Source organism: Squalius cephalus (assembly GCF_949319135.1).
Source record: "Squalius cephalus genome assembly, chromosome: 17".
Lineage (NCBI taxonomy): Eukaryota > Metazoa > Chordata > Actinopteri > Cypriniformes > Leuciscidae > Squalius > Squalius cephalus.
Window position 1 is genome coordinate 10757067 of NC_137138.1, and position 27568 is coordinate 10784634.

Below are 27568 nucleotides of genomic sequence, written 5' to 3' on the forward strand. Positions count from 1 at the left end.
AATATTATTTTTTAATGATATCACATCCTTTACCCTTGTAGGGATTAAGTTGCGTGAAGCAAACCAGCAGCAGCAGTTCAATCGTAATGTGGAGGACATCGAGCTGTGGCTGTATGAGGTGGAGGGACACCTGGCCTCCGATGACTTTGGAAAAGACCTGACTAGCGTCCAGAACCTTCAGAAGAAACATGCTCTGCTAGAGGCTGATGTGGCTGCCCACCAGGTAACAATGTCTGAATGATTCTGAAATTAACTGATATACGATATGTAGACTTTCATGTATGATTCTGTACTATTGGCAGTTTTACTAAACATCTAAACTTCTTTCATCTGAACTGAAAGCTTATTTCTCTCCTCTTGACAGGACCGTATCGATGGCATTACCATCCAGGCCAGGCAGTTCCAGGAGGCCGGCCATTTTGATGCTGATAACATCCGCAAGAAACAAGAGGCTCTGGTGGCACGCTACGAGGCCCTAAAGGAGCCCATGGCCGCCCGTAAACAGAAGCTTTCAGACTCTCTGCGCCTTCAGCAACTTTTCAGGGATGTAGAAGATGAGGAGACCTGGATCCGAGAGAAGGAACCTATTGCTTCCTCCACCAACAGGGGTCAGTGTAATTAAATTACTTGAAGTGAGGTCTTGGTCAAAAGAAGTTGGCATTCTACAGACTATCCAAAAGAACTAATAACTGTTGACATTCATATAACAATGATCTTCTTGTACCCTCTCAGGAAAAGACCTTATTGGAGTCCAGAACCTTCTGAAGAAACACCAGGCTCTGCAGGCAGAAATCTCTGGTCATGAGCCCAGAATCAAGGCTGTTTCTCAGAAGGGGGAGGCTATGGTTGATGAGGGTAGGATTTATTTCTAAGACATTGACTTTGTATTAGGCTTTGTTTCAGAATTAAACACCTTTAGTCAATGTAGAAGCAATACATTTGAAGTATTTATGAAAATTAAAAAGCTTTTTTTTCCCCACCGTTTCAGGTCACTTTGCAGGGGAGGATGTGAAAGCTAAGCTCCAAGAGCTGCACAACCGCTGGGACGGACTAAAGGGAAAAGCGACCCAGCGTAGACAGGATCTGGAGGACTCCCTTCAGGCTCAGCAGTACTTCGCTGATGCCAACGAGGCCGAGTCCTGGATGAGAGAGAAGGAGCCCATTGTAGGAAGCACTGACTATGGCAAAGACGAGGACTCTGCAGAGGTAAACAGGAAGGGGGACTGGAATTTATCTAGAATAGACCTCTTTTGGGTTTAGAGGCCTGAAATTATTATTAAACCTCATATTTGAGCAAAACTTGCAAAGTAAGGGGAAAAAGTAATTCATTTACTGTTCTGGTGTTCGTTTCATATAGCATTTCTCATTCACAAGATGTTTAATTGCCAGAACTAAAATTAATTTGCTTTGTAATGTCTCATATTGCAGTTTTATGTTAAAAATGGATGGACACTGAAATCTCATTGTTATCATTTACAGGCTCTGCTGAAGAAGCATGAGGCACTGATGTCTGATCTGAGTGCATATGGCAGCAGCATCCAGGCCTTAAAAGAACAAGCTCAGGGCTGCAGAGTAAGACCACATAACAACACTGCTACATTGACCGAAAGGAAATAACATAGACTACATGTGCACCTTTGTTCATTTCATGTCAATTAAAATGTGGTCCTTTTTCATGGATTTCATCAACAGCAACAAGTGGCCCCCACTGATGATGAGACCGGTAAGGAGCTGGTTCTTGCTCTGTATGACTACCAGGAGAAGAGTCCACGTGAGGTCACCATGAAGAAGGGCGACATCCTCACTCTGCTCAACAGCACCAACAAGGTGATTAATAGGGCATGCTACATGTTACTTAGCATGACAGTTTGGATCTAAATGACAGTTTGAACTCATTCAAGTAATATATTTATCTTGTCCTCAGGACTGGTGGAAAGTGGAAGTGAACGACAGGCAGGGCTTTGTTCCCGCGGCGTACGTGAAGAAGTTGGACCCGACTCAATCTTCCTCTCGCGAGAATCTGCTAGATGAACAGGGCAGCATCGCTCTGCGACAGGATCAGATTGACAACCAGTAAGAGTCATTCTGCTTTCAGTTTTCTTATCAAATTAAAATCATCACATAAAAAAAATTATCAAAACTATTTAATTATTTTATTCAGCAAGGATGCATTAAATTGATCAAAAGTCACAGTAAAGAACTTATTCATCAGGATGAATTCATGTATTCATGAAAGAATCCTGAAAGAAAAAATAGTTTTCAGCATTTACAAGAAGAAATGTTTCTTGAGCAGCAAATTATCATATTATAATATTTTCTAAAGGATCATGTGACACTGAAGATTGGAGTAAAGGCTGCTGAAAATTCAGCTTTGCCATCACAGGAATAAATTACATTTTAAATATATTAAACTGGAAAACAGTACAATTGCAAAATGCATTTTCATTCAACTAATTAATCTGCTGAACAATTTTTATCGATTGAAAGTGTGAAATGTGAACATGTATGTGTACTTGCTTTTCTACCTCACATCTTACATTCCAACAAAATCATTTCTCTTTAACACAAAGCCTCTTAAGATCTTAACATCTTTATTCTTCCTGTAGCTCAAAAATGGCATCTGTTAAAAACTAACCCTCAATAATGTTTCTGACCCCTCGTTACTCCTCTTTTTCCTTTATTTTCTTTCTTTCTTCATTTAAATGCTTGCATGTGTCTGCTTGCCCTGCCCTGTGGCAGGACTGTGGTCACCAAGGAGGTGTGCAGCGTATCTATGCGCATGAAGCAGGTGGAGGAACTGTGAGTAGGCCTAACCTATGTCATTCCTTTGATCAAAGAAGCCTTTGATCAATTATTCCTCTCATCCATATGGCATTTCTGTCACTTTAGGTCCTCTAACATTCTATCCTTCCTATTATATATCCCTCTGTCCAGATAATTCTCATTCCTTCTCAACTCTTCTATTTCATCAAGGGATAGAAGTTCACATCTCTTCTGAGCTTTTTCCATTCGTAGAATTGGTGTCTAGAATTCATTCTGCATTTTCAGTGGCTGACTATGCAGATTTCTTGTCAGTAGTTGAACCCCTGTCTGTGCTTCCACCTCTCATTTCCTCTCCTTGAGGGAGATGCTTCAGTCCCTGTGTTGAGGTGGGAGTTGCATTTAAGGTTCTGACTTCTCTCTTTATCCCTCTCTTCAGGTATGGTACTCTGCAAGACTTGGGAGAGAAGAGGAAGGACATGCTGGAGAAGAGCTGCAAGAAGTTCATGCTTTTCCGTGAGGCGAACGAATTGCAGCAGTGGATCAATGAGAAGGAGTCAGCGCTTACTAATGAGGAGGTCGGCTCTGACCTGGAGCAAGTGGAAGTGCTGCAGAAGAAATTTGATGACTTCCAGAAGGTATGTTTCTCTTACACATCTGTGACACATTTATCATCGGACACTAGCATTGGCTTGTACATATTTCCTAATTCTAAACTCTTTGTTTTGTCTTTTTTTGTTTTTTGTTTGATTGTTTACTAGGATCTGAAAGCAAATGAGTCTCGGCTGAGGGACATAAATAAGGTGGCATCTGAGCTGGAGTCTGAAGGACTGATGGCGGAAGAAGCTCCGGTTGTGCAGGCCCAGGTGAGAGGAAAACACTTTATACACACAGTGAATTTGATTATACATACACATACATACACTACTGTTCAAAAGTTTGGGATTAGTAAGATTTTTTTTTATGTTTTTGAAAGAAGTCTCTTATTCTCACAGAAGCTGCATTTATTTAAACAAAAATATAGTAAAAACAGTAATATTGTGGAATATTGTTACAATTTAATATAGCTGTTTTCTATTTTAATATATTTTAAAATGTAATTTATTCCTGATTATCAAAGTTGTATTTTCAGCATCATTACAGTCATGTGTCACATGATCCTTCAGAAATCATTCTAATATGCTGATTAGGTGCTCAAGAAACATTTATTATTATCAGTGTTGGGAACATTTGTGCTTATATTATTTTTGTCAAAACTGTAATTCATTTTTTTTTTCAGGATTCTTTGATCAATAGAATGTTTAAGAGAACAGCATTTATTTAAAATACAAATCTTTTGTTACATTATAAATGTCTATCAAGTCATTTTAACTTCAAGATCAATTTAACGCATCCTTACAGAATAAAAGTATTAAAAAATAAAACTTTTTCATACTTTTGAATGGTAGTGTGAATCATCTTTTCTAAATTAGTCATTCCGCTCATCATCATTTACATCGAAATGTGGGAGTATACATACATCAGAGTAGTATGCTTATTTGTATGCCTGAATTTATGAGCATCATAGATGTGGTGACCTTGTCTATTTTTCCCCCTTTCTCCTCCCAACCCGCCATTCCCTCCTCACACCATCCCTTCATCCTACCATCAGCAACTAGAGATGCTGGGCTCAGCTCCTGGCAAGGTCATTATTATTTTATATCATTCATATCATCTCTACAACAGTTGGAGTGTCTGCATGAAACAAACACAAGAATATCATGTGATGTTTTTGTTGGTTGAACTGACTGTATTCCTATTTTATTTCACAGGATGAAGCTGACTCTAAAAGTGCATCTCCATGGAAGGTAATATAGCATGTTGGATTTCAAATGCTTTAGACATAATCTATTATATCATCTAATCTTTGGTCTTTGAGATTGATGCATGTGTAGTTTTGATGCAGGGTCTTGTTTGACCTGTAAGTTAACCACGGTGTTGTTTGTTGACTGTGGTTACAGAAAGAAAAGAACAGTCTGGTTCTTTTAATTCACATGGTGATACTCTCTTGATTGGTGTGTTTCTTATCTGTTCTTTTGCAAATTTTTCAACTCAATATAGTCTGTTCGCTTGGCTGTTCAAACAACGGCCAACTTTAATACTATTAAGGTAAGATCCTAGGTTCTTCGTTGCAATCTTTAAATCGTCCCACAACCCATTCCACTAAATCTGCTTTGTGGCCTGTGTACCTGGAGGACTACCTCATTGTGGTGGTCTTGTACTTTAACCATTGTCTCTTATTCCTTTTGTCTCATTACTGAACCATCAACTGTGCAGTTGCATCCCCCCACCCCTTTTCCTTTCATGAGTACATGCTGCCCACTTGAAATAACTCCTTTATGTCTTGACACCATCTGTTTTTTGGTGGAGGTATAACAGCCATTCTAGAATGCATTAACACTTCTTTTTTTCAGTTTGTGGCAGATGCATCCACCCCAGTTTCCATATTTGCTGACTGCCATCACTCATCCTATGTGCTTAAATGTTGTAGCCTTTCTGTTTGTTCCACTCATCCATACTTTTGCTTTTGCTGCTGAAATGAAGAGCAAAGTATGACACAAAGGATTTAGAAGCATTTATGTAGTGCTTTGGATAGTGGATTGGCTGTTAAACATATTTCTAAATATACATTGCCAAAACATTTTTGTTTCTCAACAGTCGTTTTATATCATTCAAGATTAATATGTTGCCTGCGGTCAAGGATCACATCATTGACCAATAACGTAAGCTCTGATTGGCTGCTAATGGTTTTATGTTGGTGAATAGGAGCTGAACAACCGCTGGAGGGCCCTGCAGCAGCTGGCTGAAGACCGAAGCAACATGCTGGGTAGTGCTCATGAAGTGCAGAGGTTCCACAGGTACATATATGGCACTTTATACTGTTATACTTGTACGATACGAGCCACATGAAATGCAGAGAAATTCAGCTAGTGTGTGATTCACAGGGATGCAGATGAGACCAAGGAATGGATTGAAGAGAAGAACCAAGCCCTGAACACCGATAACTATGGCCATGACCTCGCCAGCGTGCAGGCTCTGCAGCGGAAGCACGAAGGCTTTGAGAGAGACCTGGCCGCTCTAGGAGACAAGGTAAAATTCATCTTCATTGTCTTAGTTTGAGTTTTCTTGGTTCATTCCTTGCCTAAGACATCAGCTAAATATCCTCTTCTCCCTGTGGCAGGTGAACTCCCTGGGTGAGACTGCAGAGCGTCTTATTCAGTCTCATCCTGAGGCTGTGGATGACATCCAGGAGAAGTGCACCGAGCTGAACACAGCCTGGAGCAGCCTGGTGGGTCGTGCTGACCAACGCAAAGAAAAACTGGGCAACTCTCACGACCTGCAGCGCTTCCTCAGTGACTTCAGGTGAGGAGATGAAAATACGTATTGCAAAAGGAACAAGATGGTATAAAAGCAGTAGTATAGAAGTCTCTAAACAAATCTGTGCTTCTTTCTCACAGGGATCTCATGTCCTGGATCAATGGCATCAGAGGCCTCGTGTCTTCTGACGAGCTGGCCAAAGACGTCACTGGAGCTGAAGCCTTGTTGGAGAGACATCAGGTACTGAATGCTGCCAAAAAGATCTGTGATCTGTATTTTGTCACATTACCGTTTTACTTTTAATAATACGATTTAGTTGTTCATGGACTAAACACAGTTTTGCAAAAGAAACATGTTTTTTTTAAACACTCACATGTTCCCATTCTGTAGGAACACCGTACTGAGATCGATGCTCGTGCAGGCACCTTCCAGGCCTTTGAGCAATTTGGACAGCAGCTTCTTGCCCGTGGCCACTACGCCAGCCCTGAGATCCAACAGAAGCTGGAGGCTCTTGACCGGGAGCGCGCTGACCTGGAGAAGGCCTGGGTTCAGCGCAGGATGATGCTGGACCAGTGTCTGGAACTGCAGGTCAGCAGGGATCATGTTTACTTTTAACACACAAAACATTGACATTAGGAAATGTTGCAGTCAAATAACATTATATGTTTCTTTTTTGTCTTCTGCAGCTATTCAACCGTGACTGCGAGCAGGCTGAGAACTGGATGGCAGCTCGCGAGGCTTTCTTGGCCAGCGATGACAAGGGAGACTCCCTGGACAGTGTGGAGGCCCTCATCAAGAAACACGAAGACTTTGACAAGGCTATAAATGTGCAGGTCAGCAAGCGCCATTGTGATATAACAATGCAGTCAACGTGGAATTTTTTTTTTTGTGCTAATCATTTCGATTTGTCTGTCCTTGCAGGAAGAGAAGATTGCAGCACTGCAGTCTTTTGCTGACCAGCTCATTAGTGCTGACCACTACGCTAAGCCTGAAATCTTCAATCGCCGCAATGAAGTCTTGGACAGGTCCGGCTCCTTCTGTTTTATACTGCTCAGACTGAGTGAATCCATACCATGTAAATATTTGTGGGTTTCGTGTGATTTTATTTAATTCTGACCTCCAGGTGGCGCCGTCTCAAGGCTCAGATGATTGAGAAACGCTCTAAGCTGGGTGAGTCGCAGACTCTGCAGCAGTTTAGCAGAGATGTAGATGAGATTGAAGCGTGGATCAGTGAGAAACTACAGACCGCCACCGACGAGTCTTACAAGGACCCCACTAACATCCAGGTAACGTCACACTTCAGGCATCAGTCTCAGAACAGATCGTGCCAACCTTTTTTCAGACATGCTAAACTTCTAAATATCAGTATCCCGCTTAAGTCTAACCTTGTAAATCTATTAATACCATAATAAATTCAAGTGCAAATTAAAATGCATTTCTCTTGTTATCCCCGCCTCAACCAACCCCAAGTGTTTTATTATATAGGAAATTAAACTGAACTTCTGTCTGTGTTCCCATTGTCTGTTTCTAGCTGTCCAAGCTGCTGGTAAGTGCAGTAGTGCCAAAGCTAACTAACCTCAGTAGGGTCTCTCCACTTGTCTATTGTCTTATTGTTTTGTCTGTAAATGTGTATTTAAGTTCCGTATGTCTATTAAATGTCTTGCTTTGTATAGCATCATCAGCTGTTTGTCATTGTTCCTTCCCGTGACCCATTGTTGCAGCCTTTCATTTTTAATTGCTGGGTGTGGCCTCCATTTTCATGTTGTGTCACTGAAGTTGGGATGTTTTGATTTAAATTCGTTCCTCACAGAAAACCTGTTCTTCTCATTGAGTTGTGGATCTAAAAGCAAACTTTGACAAAAGTATGTCAATAAATATTTGGCTGTGTTTGGAATAGCATAGTAGAATACTTCATACTTTTCATTATGTGATTTGAATTAAGGAAACATATAAGCTGTGTGTTTTACAGTGAAGCGCAGCTCTGTTCATTTTGATGGTTTAATATTTGAAAATGAAGAATTGAAGACAGCCATACATACTATTAGTATTTTAATTTTACAGGTATACTATAAAATACAAGTACTACATGAATATTCATTATTTTATTTTACAATAAAATATTAAAATATTTTTTTTTCTTATTTGAACATTTTTATTTATTACATGAAAGGTCTATTTGAGAGCATTATCCACAGTATCCCACACATTGTGCTCTAATTGTACTGCACATTTTGATAAATGTAGTTAGTCTTTCAAATATTACATGCATAAAAAAACGTCTAATATGCATGCTGCAATAGTAGTATGTTATGGTACTATTCCGAACATAGCCACAATAATGTATCAATTCAGAGAGATGCTGGAGAAGTGCTTTCAAACTATTAATTTTGCTTTGCTTTTTGTGGAATACTGTGTTAAAATAACAGAATCAGTTACATGTGTGCTACGGCCAGAATCCATATGCAGTTATGGTATCAGCAGCCCGGCTTATTTTGAGTGTCTCAGCAAATGCTTTAGATGAGCCGTTTGGAAGTGCTTTGTTCCTTCTCTCCATCTCTCTGGATAATATAAAATGTGGAATGATCTTAGACAAAACACCCCAACTCCTAGATTTCTCCACAGAGTTTATTATGTGCTGGATGGCGTCCACTTCATTTTATTGAATGTTTCATCAGGCTTTGAATGTCATGTTTATAGAATGAGTTCCACGTTACGTGTTTGGTCCTTGTTTGGTCCTTGTTTGGTGGTTTGTAAATTCACAGTCACTTCACATTCTGTTTTTTTGTGTAATGTACACATTTTCATTTTTATTTTGAAAGGTGTGCACTTTTGTGATTTACAGATAAGACATCACTTTTCACAGACAGTCTAAACAAAGGCATACACATAAAACGCACACATGTATGTTACAGTAGCGTTAAATATGCACTGCTTTCATGGATATTGAGTTTTTACACAGATGTTTATATCAGTTTCCTGTACACATCTACAAAGGTAGATACAAAACCAGCTATTGCTTTTTTACACCTGCACCCTTGCACGACTTCACTGTGTGGCTCAGTTTTGCTGTATTCCGCTTTCTTGCCACTTTCAGAGCAAACACCAGAAGCACCAGGCTTTTGAGGCTGAGTTGCACGCTAATGCTGATCGTATCCGCGGGGTGATAGACACTGGCAATGCTCTCATCCAGAGAGGTGCCTGTGCTGGAAGTGAGGATGCTGTCAAGGTAAAAGTTTCAGAAGTGTTTCAGAAATAGGCAGCTGCTGCGTTATGGTCTGTGCTCATTTTGCTGTGGTCGCGCTCATATTTGCTCTCAGGCTCGTCTTAACGCTCTGGATGAGCAGTGGCAGTTCCTCGTCAACAAATCTGCTGAGAAGAGTCAGAAACTAAAGGAGGCAAACAAGCAGCAGAACTTCAACACTGGCATCAAGGACTTTGACTTCTGGCTGTCTGAGGTATTTATGTGACTTAATAGCTACTTAGGATAGTTCTTGGTACAATTTCTAACTAGAATAATTCCAAAAATTCTGACGTTCTTCCTCTGCTCCTAGGTTGAGGCTCTTCTCGCCTCTGAGGATTATGGGAAAGATCTGGCCTCAGTCAACAATCTGCTTAAAAAGCACCAGCTTTTGGAGGCTGACATCTCTGCTCATGAGGTAACTCACCGACTATAACTCCAGATGTACTCATAATTGTATTTTCAGTTAGCACATTCTGATGACTCTTTGGTGTCTTTGTGCTCTTATAGGATCGTCTGAAGGATCTTAATGGCCAGGCTGACAGCCTGATGGCCAGCAATGCCTTCGACACTTCCCAGGTCAAGGACAAGCGTGATGCCGTTAATGGACGCTTCGTCAAAATCAAGAGCATGGCTGCCGGGCGCCGTGCCAAGCTGAACGAGTCGCATCGTCTGCACCAGTTCTTCAGGGATCTGGACGATGAGGAGTCTTGGATCAAGTATGGTTTACATCATTCTGAGTGGTCTAAAATTGATCACACACTAACCTTTTTTTCTTTTAAGGCTGTATACTAGATCTAATTCATTCTGTTCCATTAGGGAAAAGAAGTTGTTGGTGAGCTCGGAGGACTATGGACGTGATTTGACAGGAGTACAGAATCTGAGGAAGAAGCACAAGAGGCTGGAGGCTGAGCTGGGAGCACACGAGCCGGCCATTCAGGTGAGGAGACACCTGCAACATTGTTGCATATCGATTTATAGAAATGAAAAAGTCTTGACTGGAGCGTATTAAAGTCAAGTGAATCATAATTCTGAATGCTAACGGTATTTATTTATTTTTTGTCCTTGCAGTCTGTGTTGGAGACTGGGAAGAAGCTGTCTGACGACAACACCATAGGACAGGAGGAGATCCAGCAGAGGCTGGCCCAGTTTGTGGAGCACTGGAAGGAACTGAAAGATCTGGCTGCTGCTCGGTGAGAACGGTTTTCGCTATTTTACTTTTTTCAAACCCCAAACATTTGAACGGCAGTGTATATTGCCTTGGACAGGAATTTGAAAATTGTTTGGTTTGCCATTTTTTAGCGGGCAGAGGCTTGAGGAGTCGCTGGAATACCAGCAGTTTGTGGCGAATGTGGAAGAAGAGGAAGCCTGGATTAATGAGAAACTGAACCTGGTTGGAAGTGAGGATTACGGTGATACGCTGGCAGCTGTGCAGGTGTGACAAACTATAGTATTCATCAGATGAGCTTAATGGAAAAAACAACAAAAAAAACACAAGATTATAGCTTGGTCTTGGACACACCTTCATATTGCTGTTTTTTATTTCTTTTTTGTCAAAACTTGGCTCTTCGTTTTCAGGGCTTGCTGAAGAAACATGAAGCATTTGAAACCGATTTTACCGTGCACAGGGACCGAGTGAATGATGTGTGTTCCAATGGAGATGAACTTATCAAAAAGGTATAGTTAAACTATTAAAAAGTCCATATACTGTAAATTTGGCCATTTGACCCTTTAATGCTTAATCACAGACAAGTTTCTATGAAGTTTAATGTGAGCTGATAGCAATATCATTGTCATATTGTTTCTTTTTTGCAGGAGAACCACAATGTGGAGAACATCATGGCTAAAATTAAGGCCCTGCGTGGGAAGGTGTCAGAGCTTGAGAGAGCCGCAGCTCAGAGGAAGGCCAAGCTGGATGAGAACTCTGCCTTCCTGCAGTTCAACTGGAAGGCTGATGTGGTGGAGTCCTGGATTGGTGAGTTAACGATATTTCATGCAAATGAGAAGAAACTTTCATTTAAAAGAAGGATTGGCAAGAAATAAACTGTTATTTTCTCTTTTCACCCTTGTAATCTGTAAACCATTTGTGTCTTCGGCTTGATTAGGGGAGAAGGAAAACAGCCTGAAGACTGATGACTATGGTCGGGATCTCTCCTCCGTGCAGACTCTGCTCACCAAACAGGTGTGACATTGCATATGACAAACATGTCTTCAACACATTCGTAAACCATATTCTACATTCAGCACATCAAATCCTTTCAAGCTTTATTGTTAAATCTAATTGTCTTTCTTCTACCCATAGGAAACCTTTGATGCAGGGCTTCAGGCTTTCCAGCAGGAGGGCATCACCAACATCACAGCCCTGAAAGACCAGCTGTTGGCAGCCAAACACGTGCAGTCCAAGGCCATCGAGGCTCGTCATGCCACCCTGATGAAGCGCTGGAACCAGCTGCTGTCCAACTCAGCCGCACGCAAGAAGAAGCTTTTGGAAGCCCAGGAGCACTTCAGAAAGGTGTGAAGAATGGAATTTTGCCTTAAGTGAGGAAACTAAATTCTGTTTTGTATGTCTGTAACTCTTGTTCTTATGTTCGCCACTCAATCCAGGTCGAGGATCTTTTCCTCACCTTTGCCAAGAAGGCCTCAGCCTTCAACAGCTGGTTTGAGAACGCTGAGGAAGATCTGACAGACCCCGTACGGTGCAACTCTCTGGAGGAAATCAGGGCCCTGCGGGACGCACATGATGCCTTCCGCTCCTCTCTCAGCTCCGCAGAGGCTGACTTCAGCCAACTGGCAGAACTTGATCGCCAGATCAAGAGTTACCAAGTGGTATCCAACCCATACACTTGGTTTACCATGGATGCTCTAGAGGAGACCTGGAGGAACCTTCAGAAGATCATCAAGGTGATATTGGGATCCTGAAGCATAATTTTTTTCAATTGTTTGTGCATGTGAAGTAGACCAATATTAATTGGATGACATTTGACTTTTGAGATGATTGCTGAATATCTGAAACAAAAAATGTGCTTTGTCTGGTGCCAGTGACATTTTAATGTATGGTAACACTGTACAATAAGGTATAATTAGTTAATACATTAGTAGCTAACATGAACTAACAATGTGTTTTACAGCATTTATTAATCTTTGTTAATGTTAGTCAATATAAATACTAGGGCTGTCACACATCAATTTTGGCTGAAAAATGACCCCGGAAAAGCCATTATTGTGTTAGATGAGAAAAGCATTGAATACACACAACAGTTCTGTTGTGGCTTTGTTTGGAACTATTTTCATTGGCAAAATTGAGCAAAAACGGACAATACTGACAATATTGTGTCCAAATATAACGGAATATATACTTATTGATTTTATACAACAGTTCACATTTGTCACATTTGTAACCGTGCAATAATTAGATTTTCTAAATCTATTATTAAAGGTTGAAATGAACATTTTTATAACTGACTTAATTTGTCTCTTTATAGGAGCGAGAGTTGGAGCTACAGAAGGAGCAGAGGAGACAGGAAGAGAATGATAAACTCAGACAAGAGTTTGCCCAACATGCCAATGCTTTCCACCAATGGCTGCAGGAGACCAGGTACAGGGGACCATCATGCACTACTTAAGTGTTGTGTTCTCTTTCATTATAGTTGAGTTATGCTCGAGGATTAAACGCACAGATAGCATGCAACACATTTGACTCCACTGCATGACATACACATCTGTTTGCATTTATTCAAGCTTTCCTGATCTCCATGTAACTGTCGTAGACGGCCATTTTCATTCGTTTTGTCCACTGTTTTTATAGTCTGAAGTCATTGCCTGCTTTGCCATGTTGTCTGTTTGGGTGAAGCTCTTCACATGGTCACACAATTTAAACCTACCTGGGCTCGATATGCAACAACAGTGCTTTGCGCTGGTCACATGTGCTTTCATGTGCGTATTGAGTAGTGGCATTAATGTCACGGCTCAATTGTTCCTTTCTCTCTCCCTCCCTTATTTGTCTCTTTCCCCATTCCTTCGACCTACTCGCTGCTACCCTGATGCTTGGAATCATTTCTCTAATCAGGACATACCTTCTGGATGGGTGAATATCACAATTTTTTTCTATTTTACTGTAGTATGTGTGTGTGAGAGTGTGAATGAATTGTTTAATGGGATTTACTTGTCAGCAAATGGATGTCTAGGGACTGTCATGATAGAAGCACACATTTGGTGGAAAATTTTGGGAGTTTCAGGACAGAATAGACCAATGATTGGTTAGAACTAATACAGGGTGCCATCAAGAAGAATCTCACTTTACATATATTTTGCATATTTTACAGTATGTTTTGAAAATATATTTCCAGATGTATTCCTTTCTGTTTTTTCACACTCTTTTTCCATTCCCTCTTCATCTCCCACCTTCCCCCATCTCTGAATAGCATAGCCTATCGGAGGGTAATCCGTGTCTATCAGTATGAAGTCGATGATGATCTTTCTGGAAGGTCTTCTCCCTTTTTTCCTCCTCTGATTGGCCTCTTACCCCTCACCCCACACACTTTTTGGGTTTTTCTTCTCCTCATGCACTTGAGTCTGATCCCCACTGTAAAGGCTCTGTGTGTGTGTTCAATCCCTTTTACTAACATTCACTGCGATGTAAGGCTTTTTTTGAGATGATCCCCTCCAGCTTCTTAATCCAACAAGCCTGGCTACATTCGGCACCAGTGTTGAGGAGTGTGAACACTTCATCTCATTCTTTAACCTTTTTTTTCTCCTCTTTTTTCCCCCCATGTTTCAGTTATTTAAGTTTTTTTCTTCATTTTGGGGAAATGTTCATGCACCAGATTCAGGGTGGAAACTGCAATGTGATTTCCATGATTAGACTTTTTCAATATCCTGATCTGAATTTGTACAGCTGTGCATTAACATTTTTGGACTCTTATAATATGGCTAGTCAAGGAACTCTGAATCTTTGATTTTGCACATTTTGCAAGATCTGTACTTTAAACTAAAGCTAAGCAGTGGTACAAATATAGCAGTTTCTAACCCTGTTGACAACAGCCCTAATTAAGCATGGTCTGGATTACCATGGATATAAGTTGGCTTTGTTAGCATGACTTATTGTAGTTGCATTCTGGGGTGGCTTATAGTTTGTATTCTGTATCTACTACAAAACAATTGGTAAGTCATATTGTCATGTACAAGAAATCCAGGAAGATGTAGGTTACAGCTCTAGAAGTAATGACAGAGGTTGTGCAAACCCATTTTAACAATATAGTATAACTCATAGTCATAAAAATGCACCTTTTTAACTCTCTGGAAATTACATATCTATGTTTAATGATAGTTGACCTTATAACTGACCTAGTGTAGTGAGAGCCACTCTTCTAAGGTGTAGACTGGCATGTGGAGTGAGTGAGATGTTTCTGGGTGGATGTGTCATGTGTTCTCGGACCTTGCTGTTGGTTTCATTGCTTTGGTTTGTGGGCAGGTCCTGCATGGTGGAAGAATCCGGAACTCTAGAGTCGCAGCTAGAGGCCACCAAGGTGAGTTTGGGACCAGTGAATGGGCAATTCAATTTTGAATAACACTAAATGAAGTCATGGTCATGCAAATTGATAAAATCTTAAAAAGTGGATTTAAAAGAGTGAATTAAAATAAAAATCTAGTTATGCTCAGCTCTAAATGATTTTAGCTGCAAGACCTTTCTTTTTGTCAGTGCAGTCTTTGATAAAATTGTTTGTCAAAAAAAATCCTTATCTAGTCTTAAAGTAAATGTGCACATTTCAATATTCAGCATTTCAACAATACTGGAAAAAATGTCTATAGTCAGTATAATGTTTTTCTTCAGCTAGAAGGAACTCTGTGTGTGTCCTATTTATAAAAAATGGTTTCCAAATAACCCTTATCCATTAATCATTTTCCATAAAATGTGTGAACATTTCACTGTTCAAGCCTACAGGAAAGAGGACATTAAAACACTTGCATAAGCCTCAAACCTGAGACTGTAGCTATAAATGGACACCCTGCTCTGTTCTAAATGTCTTTTCCCTTTGGGTTCCTCTGCAGCGCAAGCACCAGGAGATTCGTGCCATGCGCAGTCAGCTGAAGAAGATCGAGGATCTGGGAGCAGCCATGGAGGAGGCGCTGATCCTGGACAACAAATACACAGAACACAGCACCGTGGGTCTGGCCCAACAGTGGGACCAACTCGACCAGCTGGGCATGAGGATGCAACACAACCTGGAACAACAGATCCAAGCCAGGTGACACCTCAGAAACCAGTCTACAATGAGAAATTAAGATTATTATATTCAATAAGTCAATAACTTATTGAACATTGCGATTGGAGCAATTTACCTTGACTGACTTGTTCTCGCAAATCTGTTCTAGAAATACCACAGGAGTCACAGAGGAGGCCCTGAAGGAGTTCAGCATGATGTTCAAGTGAGTTTTCCACTTGAATAAGAAAACATTACAATGCTCATCTCAAGTGTTCTTGAAAATGTAATGCAAGTTTTGTTCATTTCTCAGGCACTTCGACAAAGAAAAATCTGGTCGTCTAAACCATCAGGAGTTCAAGTCTTGCCTGCGGTCTCTGGGCTACGACCTGCCCATGGTTGAAGAAGGAGAACCAGACCCAGAGTTTGAGTCCATCCTGGACATAGTGGATCCAAACCGGTGAGAAACCTCTTCTATGGATGTGATTAAATATTGTGTTCTGTCTGTTGATGAGCTAACATAAAATTTGTTTTATTCAGGGATGGAAACGTGTCCTTGCAGGAGTACATGGCCTTCATGATCAGCCGAGAAACGGAGAATGTGAAGTCAAGCGAGGAGATCGAAAGCGCTTTCCGTGCTCTCAGCGCCGAGAACAAACCTTTCGTCACCAAGGAAGAACTCTACCAGGTACAAAATAACAAACCTATGTTATTTACAACTGGTATTGGACAATTTTGGCCTCGGCTTCATGTTTGGTGTTCGAAAGATGACCTTAATGACCTTCTGTGTTTACAGAACCTGACGAAGGAACAGGCGGACTACTGCATTTCCCATATGAAGCCGTACCTGGACAGCAAGGGCCGCGAGATCCCGTCAGCTTTCGACTTTGTGGAATTCACCCGCTCGCTTTTCGTCAACTGATTCCCCGCCCCCCCCCGCCTGCCAGTGACCAATCGGGATGCGTTTTCCCCCCTCACAATAACACAAGGCCAAACTGCATGGATCTGAAATGAAAATTCTCTATAGCATCCAGTATAGCAATATCTGTATCTTGCTATCACTCTTAACCCTGCGTATTTATCTGACACTTCCTCATGTTTCACTGACAATAGTGTAGTGGATCTGTCTGCATTTTATTGTGATTGTTTTAGCTGTTAAGTGCTTTGCTTTGTTTAACACACCTATAGAGAGGATATGCTGTAACATCACCCACAAGACTGCAGTGTGCTTTAATAAACGCTACTGGTTATAACTGGAAAGTGTTGCTGTTGTGTTTTTATTTGGAGCATAAGTATAAATACATCAATTTAACATGAAATGCATATGTACAAGTTACAATACATTATAAATTCTTGAACAGTCTCAGTCTGTCACCTCATTGGCCAGCTGTTCCAGTACTGCCGTCTCCTTCGCACCTTGTTCCGTTAACTCCGCACTGAGCTGCCAGATGTTGACGCTACCATCTGCATTGCCCACTGCCATCAGATTTGTGTGTTTGGGGTTGAACTCCAGGCAATAAGCTGGCTGACCTCCTGTGTTCTGGTCAATTGTGGAGGTTGGCCTTAAAGACCTTCTACCCAAATCAAACATTTGGACCAAACCTGCCGTGTAATTGAAATAAAAATTAGAGATCATGCTTTAATTTTACTATATATAATTACAAACATCCCACCTTGTCCTGTGACTGCAGCAAAGACTAGAGGGCGTGTAGGTGACCACCTCACCCAAAACACATATGAATCGGACACCCGTATAGACAGCAGGGGGTGTGGCTGGAGCACACTGTGCAGATGAGCTAAGCCATCTGTCCCGACGCTTACAAACAGATTCCTAAAGTCAGAAACACCCAGAGATGTTACAATTACTGCCGACTAGCCTTAAAGTACATGCTACACAGTAGAAAACATACAGTGCAGGAAAATAGCGCAGCGCTCACCTGTGGAAGGGTGAGAAGTGGACTGAGTGTATAGGACCCCCTCGTGGGGAGAAAGAGAACTGCATTGGGTTGCGCAGAGTCACGCTCTCACCATCAGGGGGCACTGCTGCTACTGTCCCACTGCTGAAGGAACATTTGAGCACATGGCCTCCTTCTGAGCCCACCAAGAATGTGTCCAGGTCCCATGGGGAAAGTGCAACAGAGGTTACTCCTATAGTGGTGCTACCTCGGGTCTTCAGGGAGAGAAACAAAAGCATTATTAGGTTGAATTGCACAAAAAAAAAAGTCAAGGTCATATTTAATTTTTTATTTTAAATCTGCATCTTTTCTGATTTAGCTAGGATCAGATATCATTTTACCATATTATGACACCCACTTTGCTTGCTGCTCCACTCTGAGGCATTTGCTGTGGGACAAAGGCATATCCAGAAGTCAAGATGAGTTTGGCTTCGGCTCCATCAATAGTCCACAACAGAACTCTTCCTCCTGAACCGGCGCTCAGAACAACAAACTCCCCTCGGCGAGCTCCTGGGACCCAGTTTACCTGTTTACACGCAGGAATACTGTGCATTCATATATCAGTGAATGCTTGTTCATCATGCCTCAGTCATAAACGTTTCTATACCTGATAAACTGGTTCACGGTGGGTGTCTGCAGACATTCCCGTCTGAGCCAAAATTAGGTCCTGTGAGCGACTGGTGTCCCAGACCACCACCTCGCCACTGTACAGCCCCCCTAATACCACAATAAAGAAGAAGGGAAATTATCTTGATGAAATGAGCCATTAAAAGGTATTTGTCCCTAATAAAAGTGGCTTTCCGTTTTAACACTTAGGAATATTATTGTCAAATAATGCAGTATGAAACTACTCGGAGAATAGCACTTTTTGAGATGATTGATTTCCAGACTTATTTATTGATCAATGTTTGGTTCTTATGGCTCTTTTCAGGATGCTTAAGAATTATATTTGGAATATAAACATTAAATCTATTTCCTATTTCGATTTTTGCCATTGTTGCATTATTTTCATGACAATTAAGCATTTTTTGTTGTTGCAAAAATTCAATTTACATTAAAAAAAAAATACAGACAAGATTTTTAATTCCGTATTATTTAACTAACATGATCAAAATGATTTCACAATGCCAAAAATTTCCTTCAATTTAATTCAATGTCAATGCAAAACACTTCACATTTTATGTTTTTATATTTTCCATTTTGAGATTAAATATAAACCTATGTGTCATTGACCCTTTAAGAGAAAAAAAAAATCTTAAAAGCATTTTTTAAACGTGTGTCCATACCAGCAAATACAGACGGCCTCACAGGATGGAAGCACAAACACATGATGGGAGTGGCCACATCAATGATCACGTCTGGCCGCATTGGGTTCAGGTTCTGCCGGTCCAGGTTCCACGTGCACACAGAAGCCTTCTCATTACTCCAATCACCATCATCCATACTACCCCCAGAAATACATCATTAAAACTGCTTTTATAGACACTGCAGGTGGTTTTATGTATTTCAATGAGGAAAGGACTGTTACCGGCCAAATCCACAGGCTATGACTGAGCCAGTGCAGTTCCAGGACACACTGGTGACTTGCAGACCCCTTTCCTGAGCATCAACATGCTGAAGACGGTACATGCAGGACACCTGTGCAAGAAATCCCCACAAAGACATAAACTCTAATTTAACTAACTCAATTATTACTACTATTTACTATGAAAGCTTGTTTACACTTTTTATCTCTATATTTTTCTCGCAGTTCCGTGTTTATAGCCCACAATTCTTACTTTTTTCTCAGAATTGTGAGATAAAAATGTGGAATTGTGAGAAAAAAGTGTGAATTGTGAGATATCATTAAAAAAATTAATTGCAACTTTTTATCTCACAATTCTTAATTTTTTCTCAGAATTGCGAGTTTATATCTCAGTTGTGACTTTATAACTCGCAATTGTGAGTTTATATCTTGCAATTCGGACTTTATAACTGGCAATTGCGAGTTTATTTCACACAATTCAGACTTTTTTTCAGAATTGTGAGATTGGAATTGCGAGAAAAAAGTCAAGATTTGTGAGATATAATTTAACAAGAAAATTCTTCCTTTTTTTCTCGTAATTGTGAATTTATATCTCAAAATTCTGACTTTATTCTAAGAATTGTGAGTTTATAATTTGCAATTCGGGCTTTATAACTCGCAATTGCAACTTTTTCCTCACAATCACGAGTTTATATCTCAGTTCTGACTTTATAACTAGCCATTGTCAGTTTATATCTGACAATTTGAACTTTATATCTCACAAATCAGACTTTTTTATCAGAATTGTGACAAAAACTTGGAATTGCGAGAAAAGAGTAAGAATTGTGAGATAATTCAAAAAGGTAATTGCGTCTTTTTATCTCACAATTCGTACTTTTTTCTTGCAATTCCAAGTTTTTGTCACAATTCTGATAAAAAAGTCTGATTTGTGAGATACAAAGTTCAAATTGTCAGATATAAACTGACAATGGCTAGTTATAAAGTTATTACTTTTTTTCTCTCAATTTCAAGTTTATATCTTACAATTCGGACTTTATAACTGGCAATTGCAACTTTTTCTTTCACAATTATGAGTTTATATCTCAGTTCTGACTTTATAAATAGCAATTGTGTGTTTATATCTCACATTTCGTATTTCGTTTTTCCTCAAAATTACGAGTTTATATCTTCCAGTTTAGACTTTTTTTTCCTCAGAATTGCGAGTTTATATCTCACAATTTCGACTTTATAACTCACAATAGCAAACTTCTGTGGTGGAAACAAGCTTCCATAATTTACTATTTAATACTCCATTATTAATACTGCATTCAAGGCTCTCACCGACTCCTTCTGATCCTCCCAGTTCACCTCAAACCCATCAAAAGCGTGACTCTTGGAGTTTTTCACCAGCTCTCTGATAACCACATCTTCAACTCTACGCAAGAACTCCACCAATCCAGGAAAGTCCGAAATGTCTCGATCTAGGGCGAGTGTTTGGCTGATCTGGTCTTGTGTCTGGGTGCTGTTTTCCAACACATCTTTGGCTTGAGTTTTAGCCTCTGCTGTGTGAACTGGAAGAGTTTGACAGCTTCTCTGGGCAGGAATAAAACGAACACGATACATATATCACACAAAACGACTGATATTTCATCAAGCGTATGAATATTCTGGTTTGAGAGGTTGTTAACTTACTGATTCTTGTGTTTGCTGATGTGACTTTCTCCATGTCGATTCAGCACCAATTAAGTCAAGGGTTTCATCCGTAAACATGTTCAAAGTTTGCCAGCAAGCTTGAGTACAAAATGCTCTTCTTAATCTCAATAAATTACAGTTAGCTGGGAGCTAGCGATTATTTTTATAAAGCAAACGGTTTTTCATCATATTGAAGGATTGTTATGTGTTCGACGAATCCAAATCTGCTTCTATGATGGGGAAAACAACAGCATCGCTAATTTTGTAAGATATTTTATTGTGTTTGGCCACTGTACAGCGCAGTTCGTTCCTCCATGATTATCCTGGATGTGACATCCGTGACCGCGCTGCCATAGATACCGAGAACCAATCAATGGCTGTCTGTGCGCCTAACGTCACTGGTGTTAGCTTCTGATTGGTCAACCTATTCTTCGCACTTTCATTTTGATAAAGGCCCCTTTGTACTGGGTCATTCGTACAATTCGGTGCCTTTTGGTCTTTGAACATTTCCGAGAAAGAAATCTAGTTGATAAAGGGTTTTATTTTTCATCATAAAAACACACATGAACGTGTCGACGACTGCTCTGATGATTTCTTGAAGTTATATTGTTAAAAAATACATATTGTAAATAATTGACTGCCACAAACCCTGTACTGAACAATAGCATCAAACGTCTAATATAAACTTTTTAATACTTTTTTCTTTCTTTTTGTTTTTATTTGATATTACATTACTGATCACAGAACATTTTCACATGTTTGCGATCTAAAATGTCATGTGATCTGTTAAGATAATAAATGCGTAACCAGCAGAACTAATCTCGTTTTTGAAAGAAACATTTCTGTATCAGTTCATTAACAACAAACACATTTTTGCTGATATTATTAAACTATGATTTATATATAAGAAAACATCAATACATGAGGGTGGAGACACCGAATTGTGATACATGCTTAAAGTGAAATAAATAACATTTAAATGACTGATATTTTTCACATTTTAGATTACTTTTGTTATCCTCTAAAAAATCTTACCAAAAATGAACGCACTTTACAAAGTTACAAAAGACCATGAAAATTGTTGTACCTTTAGGATTTAGCATAAAAGCTGAAAACATTACATAAATGAATCATTTCATACTTTCATTGACACACAAAGTAACATTTCATTCAGTCTTCAAGTTCAGATGTAGACTGTTTAATTTTAGATATGGATTGCTTCCTCCTCTCACCGTCAAAATCCGAAGTTCTCATTTGAGGTGCCATGGTGGACTCACTGATTACATTTATGTGTGAATAAGCCACCATAGTTATAGTAGTTACACGTAAATGTTATAAATAATTTGTAATGATTAAATTAGTTGTATTTCCTGTAACTGGAGTATGTTATGCTTGACCATAAATAATTAGCATCACAAAATCAGATTATTTTCTTTTTTTACTGAAAGGCTGATGTCCTATCCATGTTGTTAATACATAATTCTTAAAGTATCAGGAAAATACGAGGTGGACAGTAACTCAACACACAACATATAATTATAAACTATGAAAAGGTAATGATACTGCTTAATATATCACTCAGTATAATAAATCAAGATGACTTCAATATCTAAAAACTTGAATTTTAGGCCCAAAGCAACTTAGTTATAAGCAGTTAAAATGTAACAGATGCATTTCTATGTATAAAAGAATTAAACAGCAATAAATTGTATGAATGACCCGTCTGCAATAACTCAGTACTTGTACCAACATTAACCCTACGGTCATGACTCCTCGGTGACAAACCACTCAAAATTACGCTAAATTGTCTAGAAAAACCTGTTAGATATAAATTCAAAAGCTTTCAAAGATGTACCAAAACACGTTAAAAATCACAATATGTTAAAAATAAAACTATATAAAGACACATTTTACTCATAAATGTGTTCATTTGTATATCTCCAATAAAGAAAACAGGTGGAGAAAAGACAAGCTATAGAGTTCTTTAAGATTCTACAGGCTTTATTATCTCATTTAAATAATCCTTTAATTAGCCAAGCTCAAAATTACAAGAGGAAGTTTTTTTGTGTTTTGTTTTTATTAAAAATGTTTCAAACCTCATGGGTGTCTGTAAAACATTACAATGAAAAGTCAATCAACATAAACCCAAATGTTGATGTGTCAAATGCCCACTTGCCCCACCCGACCCCATTGAACTGTCAACAATAATAACTGCCATACCCTGATATTGACCCCAAATCATTTACAAGAGGTGACAGGAGCTAGCTGGTGCTTTCCTTTTGTCCAATATTATCACATAGGAAAAACAGTGTCAACTCTTTGGGGCACACCTCTGCATTAAAGAAAATATACAAAAAGAAAAAAAGTGGCTAGGTATGTACGCTATGATTAGATCACTGCACCATGGCTTATTACTTCAACTCACAACCATTCACAGAAAAAAAAAATTCATTTATATACTTAATATATAAACTGCTATTTACTTCAGTTTAGTCTACAGAGGATGACGTGCAGATTGTTAATATTTCGTGTTTGTCTTTGGAGATGGTTGTAATTAAAGATGACGCAAGAGGCTTCAGAGCAACGAGATGCCACTAGTTTTCCAATGAAGGTATTGTATGTCCAGGGAACTAACTGGGTTTAGACATGGTCAGGACAGGCTTCAGTAGAACAGAACATGGAGCACAAAAAAAATAAAAAAATAAAAACAAAGCTTTTTTTTTTTGCTCCCATGATTGGAGGATGACTTCAAAAAGGAAAGAACAGGTACAAGTGATGGAATATGTCCTTAACAGCCTTTAGTCATCCTCACCATCATCCTGAAAAGAGGAGGTAGAGAGAAAAAAAAAGATTTATGATCTGTGTCAGTTTCTGAATTTTATGCAAATAATAAATTCAACATAAACTTTCCATGTCGTAAACCACACTAACAGACATGTTATAATGCACCATAAATAATTAGCCTTCATATTAAAGCCAAAGCTTTGAATAAAGCGTATCTCACCTCACCGTCTTCTCCATCATCCTCTTCATCATCCTCTCCTTCATCCTCATCCCCCTCTTCATCAATGTCCTCCAAACCCTCCTCCTCTTCCTCATCGTCATCATCCTCACCTTCACCCTCTTCATCATCCATATCAGGCACCTGAGCGCAGAAAGAGAGAGAGAGGTTAAATACAAGTTCTGACTGTCATTACAGCAAGTGTTTATCAGCGTTTAGCAATACTAATATTTCCTACCAGGTAGTACTGCAGGGGATTGGGCCAGATGTCATCTTTAATGACCTCTCCGAGTTCATCAGCCCCTGCGTCAGAGTGATCGGTAAACCAGGTGAAGAAGCTCTCTGGCTCTTCATGTTGCCTTTTCTTCCCTGCCTTGTTCGGTGTCTGTCCAGTACGCTTCGTCAGATCCTGCATCATACATAATTGGTTAATAGACATCCAAAACAGGAACAGCATTAGTCTAAAACTAACCCACAAAAATTGTTACCCACCTTTCCAGTCTTCCATTTGAGTTCAGTGGATTTTGAAGATGGGTCACCACTCTCATTCAAGTGGAACTCTTTTGAGAGGACTTTATTTTCAAAGTATGGATTTTCATCAAAGTACTGGAGAGAATATAAAATTACGGGTCAGGCAATTTAGTTGTGCACTTCTTTTAAATTTGACCAGAAGAAAAAAAGTTGAAATAATTTACTTACAAAATCTATTCTGTAACCTGATTTGATGTCCTCAAACTCTGTGACCTCCACTCTGGTCAGGTAATGAAGTGCTTCTTCATCCTCCTCACCAAGCAAGGCTGAGACTATTAGTCAAATCAAAAATAATATATTAGAATTTAATATATAAACAAACCAACCACATTTAATAACACCAAGGATGGGTTTCAAAATCTGACCTTGTGGATGGTTGACGAATGTTGTGACCCAGAAGTTTGGAATTTTGGCTATGAGTTCTGATCTCTTCTGGAAGAATGGCTGACGTAGCTTGTTGTACTTCTGCTCTACTTTTAAAATCTCCTCACTTGCCTGCTCGTTCAATCTGTGGAAAGCAACAGAAGTAAAGCATTAAAAAAAAATGCATTAGATGTGCACTTACAAATGATACTTAAGAGGCACCGGTAAGCTTACCTGTCGATTTCATTCTGTACTTCATCAATGTGTTCAATTGCCTCCTGTTGCTCTTTTTCTGAAATGCAATAAAATAACCACTTATTAACCATGTTCTTCATGCATTATAAAATGTAGTGGGATAAAACAGCACGCGTATCCAGTCCTTTATAAGAATTTATAAGTTACACTCAAATGCAACTATATATATAATAGGATCAAAGTAAACACGGAGCATTTCGTAAATCACAAGACAAAAAGCAGCATTATTTTATGCTAGTTTGATCTAATAAAAATCACAATGGAAAAGTTAAAGCACAAAAATAAAAAGTTTAAGTCAAAGCTAGGTGTAACACCGGACGAGCAGCTCAATCCGGTAGTTTCAGCAGCAGCTGCGCGAGGCCGCGAGGTTTAAACGGTGGAGGCCACGCGCTGGGCCACATTTACCGTTGTCTCAATGAATACACATTACTGCCGTGCATTAAAAGTTAAGCCAGTTCAGAAAGTAATTTCGACCCACTTGAGCGTCACTAAAACACGTCTACGGTGATATGTGATGCAGCGTGGTTTAGCAACACATGTGGGAATGGCTCATGATGGCGGGTAGACACAATAACCAGTTAGCCTATTAGCACACAATACGGGCTCAATACAACGCACGCATTATTTGAGTCACTATGGGTTTAAAACGACACGCTTGAGCACACAAGTGGAAACAATCAAGAAATTTGCGTTTTGATAAACCAAAAGGCGCGCGAGCGCAATGTTCGTCGCGCGTGGCACAATAAAGCCGTCGCGCGAGGAAACATCATGGCCTCCGGTGCGCGCGGCATCCTTTTACTGAAATTACAACGCAAAATCGACTTATGTTGGATTAAACGGTCACAGGTTCGGGCTTTTATCAAAGATTAAGATAACAACTAGGCGAATAATTAAAATTGATATTCGTGCTTTAAACGCAAGAGGTGTAAATTACTGAAAATGGCGGTGCGCAGGAGGCCGCCATTACTTTACCCGAGGTCTCGTCCGCTCCGTCGTGATTCGAGTTCTGCTCCTTTCGGCTCACTTTCGCCGCCGACGCCGACATTGTTCCCCCACAGTCGAGGATTTGCCTTCTTACTCCTGAAACAAAAACTCCGGAACGTCCTCCTCCGCTCGAGGAAAGCGAAAGAAGGAGAAATAAAGTTGGTTCTAGCTCAGTTTAGAAGTGCGAATATCACAACGTGTGTTGCGCTTCCCCTCCACACATACAACACACACACACTCAAATGAGAGATGCGTATCACACCACGCGCCTCCTCTTTTCTGACACCCGCCACTGTGCTCGCATGCGCGCCCCCTCTGGCCGTCCCTGGAACGCGCTTTAGGAGAATTAAGAGCCACGCCTCCTCCATAATATAATATATTAGTGCACAGAACATGATTTATAAAAGTATGCAGCTCTGGATATAGAAATTAAATATCGAACATTGGTTATAAAACTATAATTCAAAAAGTGGTACGATTTTTCATTGTTTTTGAAAAATACAGTAAAAAAAAACAGTAATATTCGAAAATATTATTACAATTTAAAATCAGTTGTTTTTCTATTTTAATATATTTAAAAAAATATTTTATTCATAGTAATTAATTCTTTGATGAATAGAAAGCTCAAAAGAACCATATTTAGGCTATTTGAAATAGCAATCTTTAACATTATAAATGCATTTACTGTCACTGGTCAATTTAATGCGTATTAATTAAAAAGTATTCATTTCTTTTAAAAACAATCTCTCTAAAAAAACTTGTCCCATCCATCATGCTGCTGAGCTGAATGACAAAGATTAGACAGCCTTTCTAAAGCAATATCAAGTCCAGTCCTACGTTTTCTTTGTTGTCCTATCTCTTTACCCATATTTTACACCATTATTTCATATATTCATGTCTTTGACACCATATTTCACATTTAACCTGATATTAGTTGAATAAGGTTACACATGCTCTGAGATTGAATCCAAAATATCGAGCTGTAAACCGGTTTGAAAAATATCAGTTCATTAATGCATTAATTGACCTGAATGCCAGATTTGTCAGTGTTTATATATTTGTAGATATTTGCTCTTTTGTATCTGATGGTGCTTACTGTGTTATTGGTAGAATACTTTTGATGAAGATAGGCCTGTGGATTTTGAGTGAAATTATGCATGCATCAATGCTTATACATATTTAGCTAAGACTAAACCTCAGACATAAGATAAAAACGCAAGAGTTACACTGATTACGCTTCAATGCTTTTTTCAGAAGGCTATGTCTATGTATGTTTTACATGCCTTTATTTTTTTTTTATTGCAGAACTTACACATAACTACAAGCTCAGGGAAGTGAAGCAAGGTTGTATCTCTTACAATGAACAAACAATGATACGAAAAAAAAACAAATATCCTGTATTTGCATTCACATGCCTTTAGATTTACAAAGCGCGCGGCTGATAACACTACGTCACGCAAAAAGCCTACTTTTGTGAAGCCAGAAATCATAAAGGAAGGAGATGCGTGGTTTTTTTGTGCAAATTCATATATCACCTAATTCCCTCCCCAAGTACATTTTTTTATGCAGGAATATCACTTGATGTTAACAGATAGAGGTTAACTATGATTTACACTTAAATGTGTAGTTTTTAGTTTCTAAATTACAATCACACAACATAAGTGTACTAATGAAAGAGAATTGCCTTTATTTAACTGTAGCTAAGCTTTTCATTTAAAGTGACAGAAT

General features: G+C 39.4%; 3 protein-coding genes across 19 annotated transcripts in view; 1 reads left to right on the forward strand and 2 right to left on the reverse strand.

The window, feature by feature from the left end:
• The window catches only part of sptan1 (spectrin alpha, non-erythrocytic 1), a 31615-nt gene extending 14850 nt beyond the window's left edge, over positions 1-16765 (forward strand). For 4 of the 17 annotated variants that reach the window (XM_079898625.1, XM_079898620.1, XM_079898626.1 and 1 more), the window contains exons 15-56: positions 42-223; positions 365-608; positions 733-855; positions 989-1206; positions 1480-1572; positions 1693-1827; positions 1925-2073; positions 2740-2799; positions 3200-3398; positions 3522-3626; positions 4412-4444; positions 4572-4607; positions 4861-4908; positions 5566-5657; positions 5745-5889; positions 5981-6162; positions 6258-6357; positions 6508-6705; positions 6804-6950; positions 7039-7142; positions 7241-7403; positions 7649-7663; positions 9212-9343; positions 9435-9572; positions 9669-9773; positions 9866-10074; positions 10175-10295; positions 10427-10548; positions 10658-10790; positions 10934-11032; positions 11171-11330; positions 11461-11537; positions 11658-11867; positions 11960-12256; positions 12838-12950; positions 13422-13439; positions 14826-14880; positions 15404-15600; positions 15728-15781; positions 15869-16015; positions 16096-16243; positions 16352-16765. In XM_079898625.1, coding sequence (XP_079754751.1) covers positions 42-223; positions 365-608; positions 733-855; positions 989-1206; positions 1480-1572; positions 1693-1827; positions 1925-2073; positions 2740-2799; positions 3200-3398; positions 3522-3626; positions 4412-4444; positions 4572-4607; positions 4861-4908; positions 5566-5657; positions 5745-5889; positions 5981-6162; positions 6258-6357; positions 6508-6705; positions 6804-6950; positions 7039-7142; positions 7241-7403; positions 7649-7663; positions 9212-9343; positions 9435-9572; positions 9669-9773; positions 9866-10074; positions 10175-10295; positions 10427-10548; positions 10658-10790; positions 10934-11032; positions 11171-11330; positions 11461-11537; positions 11658-11867; positions 11960-12256; positions 12838-12950; positions 13422-13439; positions 14826-14880; positions 15404-15600; positions 15728-15781; positions 15869-16015; positions 16096-16243; positions 16352-16477 — 5432 coding nt within the window. In that variant the 3' untranslated portion in view covers positions 16478-16765. Of the gene's footprint in view, positions 1-41; positions 224-364; positions 609-732; positions 856-988; positions 1207-1479; positions 1573-1692; positions 1828-1924; positions 2074-2739; positions 2800-3199; positions 3399-3521; positions 3627-4411; positions 4445-4571; positions 4608-4860; positions 4909-5565; positions 5658-5744; positions 5890-5980; positions 6163-6257; positions 6358-6507; positions 6706-6803; positions 6951-7038; positions 7143-7240; positions 7404-7648; positions 7664-9211; positions 9344-9434; positions 9573-9668; positions 9774-9865; positions 10075-10174; positions 10296-10426; positions 10549-10657; positions 10791-10933; positions 11033-11170; positions 11331-11460; positions 11538-11657; positions 11868-11959; positions 12257-12837; positions 12951-13421; positions 13440-13776; positions 13840-14825; positions 14881-15403; positions 15601-15727; positions 15782-15868; positions 16016-16095; positions 16244-16351 lie in introns of all 17 variants that reach the window. The other 13 variants (XM_079898616.1, XM_079898612.1, XM_079898619.1 and 10 more) reach the window with 12 other exon arrangements.
• A 48-nt stretch (positions 16766-16813) lies between these two features.
• On the reverse strand, positions 16814-21055 carry dync2i2 (dynein 2 intermediate chain 2). Its single transcript, XM_079898634.1, has 9 exons — positions 20707-21055; positions 20356-20607; positions 19039-19148; positions 18797-18954; positions 18118-18227; positions 17869-18036; positions 17493-17725; positions 17229-17386; positions 16814-17157 (listed from the first exon to the last, which is right to left on the reverse strand). Exons 1-9 carry the CDS (start codon positions 20782-20784, stop codon positions 16919-16921), a joined length of 1506 nt encoding a protein of 501 aa, XP_079754760.1. The 5' UTR covers positions 20785-21055; the 3' UTR covers positions 16814-16918.
• Positions 21056-22975: 1920 nt separating this feature from the next.
• On the reverse strand, positions 22976-26154 carry setb (SET nuclear proto-oncogene b). The gene is made up of 8 exons (XM_079848028.1): positions 25829-26154; positions 24836-24893; positions 24604-24746; positions 24407-24510; positions 24200-24313; positions 23946-24116; positions 23711-23851; positions 22976-23525 (listed from the first exon to the last, which is right to left on the reverse strand). Exons 1-8 carry the CDS (start codon positions 25899-25901, stop codon positions 23505-23507), a joined length of 825 nt encoding a protein of 274 aa, XP_079704154.1. The 5' UTR covers positions 25902-26154; the 3' UTR covers positions 22976-23504.
• Positions 26155-27568: the final 1414 nt, after the last annotated feature.

What these genes read in the sequence shown, in the direction of transcription:
- dync2i2 (XM_079898634.1), bottom strand. Translation starts at nt 20,784, where the DNA reads ATGTTTACGGATGAAACCCTTGACTTAATTGGTGCTGAATCGACATGG. An exon ending in ATCAGCAAACACAAGAATCA is followed by an intron (nt 20,608 to 20,706) that starts GTAAGTTAACAA and finishes ATTCCTGCCCAG; the next exon opens with AGAAGCTGTCAAACTCTTCC. An exon ending in ACCGTGAACCAGTTTATCAG is followed by an intron (nt 18,037 to 18,117) that starts GTATAGAAACGT and finishes GCGTGTAAACAG; the next exon opens with GTAAACTGGGTCCCAGGAGC.
- setb (XM_079848028.1), bottom strand. Translation starts at nt 25,901, where the DNA reads ATGTCGGCGTCGGCGGCGAAAGTGAGCCGAAAGGAGCAGAACTCGAAT. An exon ending in ATCCCCTGCAGTACTACCTG is followed by an intron (nt 23,852 to 23,945) that starts GTAGGAAATATT and finishes TTCTGCGCTCAG; the next exon opens with GTGCCTGATATGGATGATGA. An exon ending in ATGATGGAGAAGACGGTGAG is followed by an intron (nt 23,526 to 23,710) that starts GTGAGATACGCT and finishes TCCTCTTTTCAG; the next exon opens with GATGATGGTGAGGATGACTA.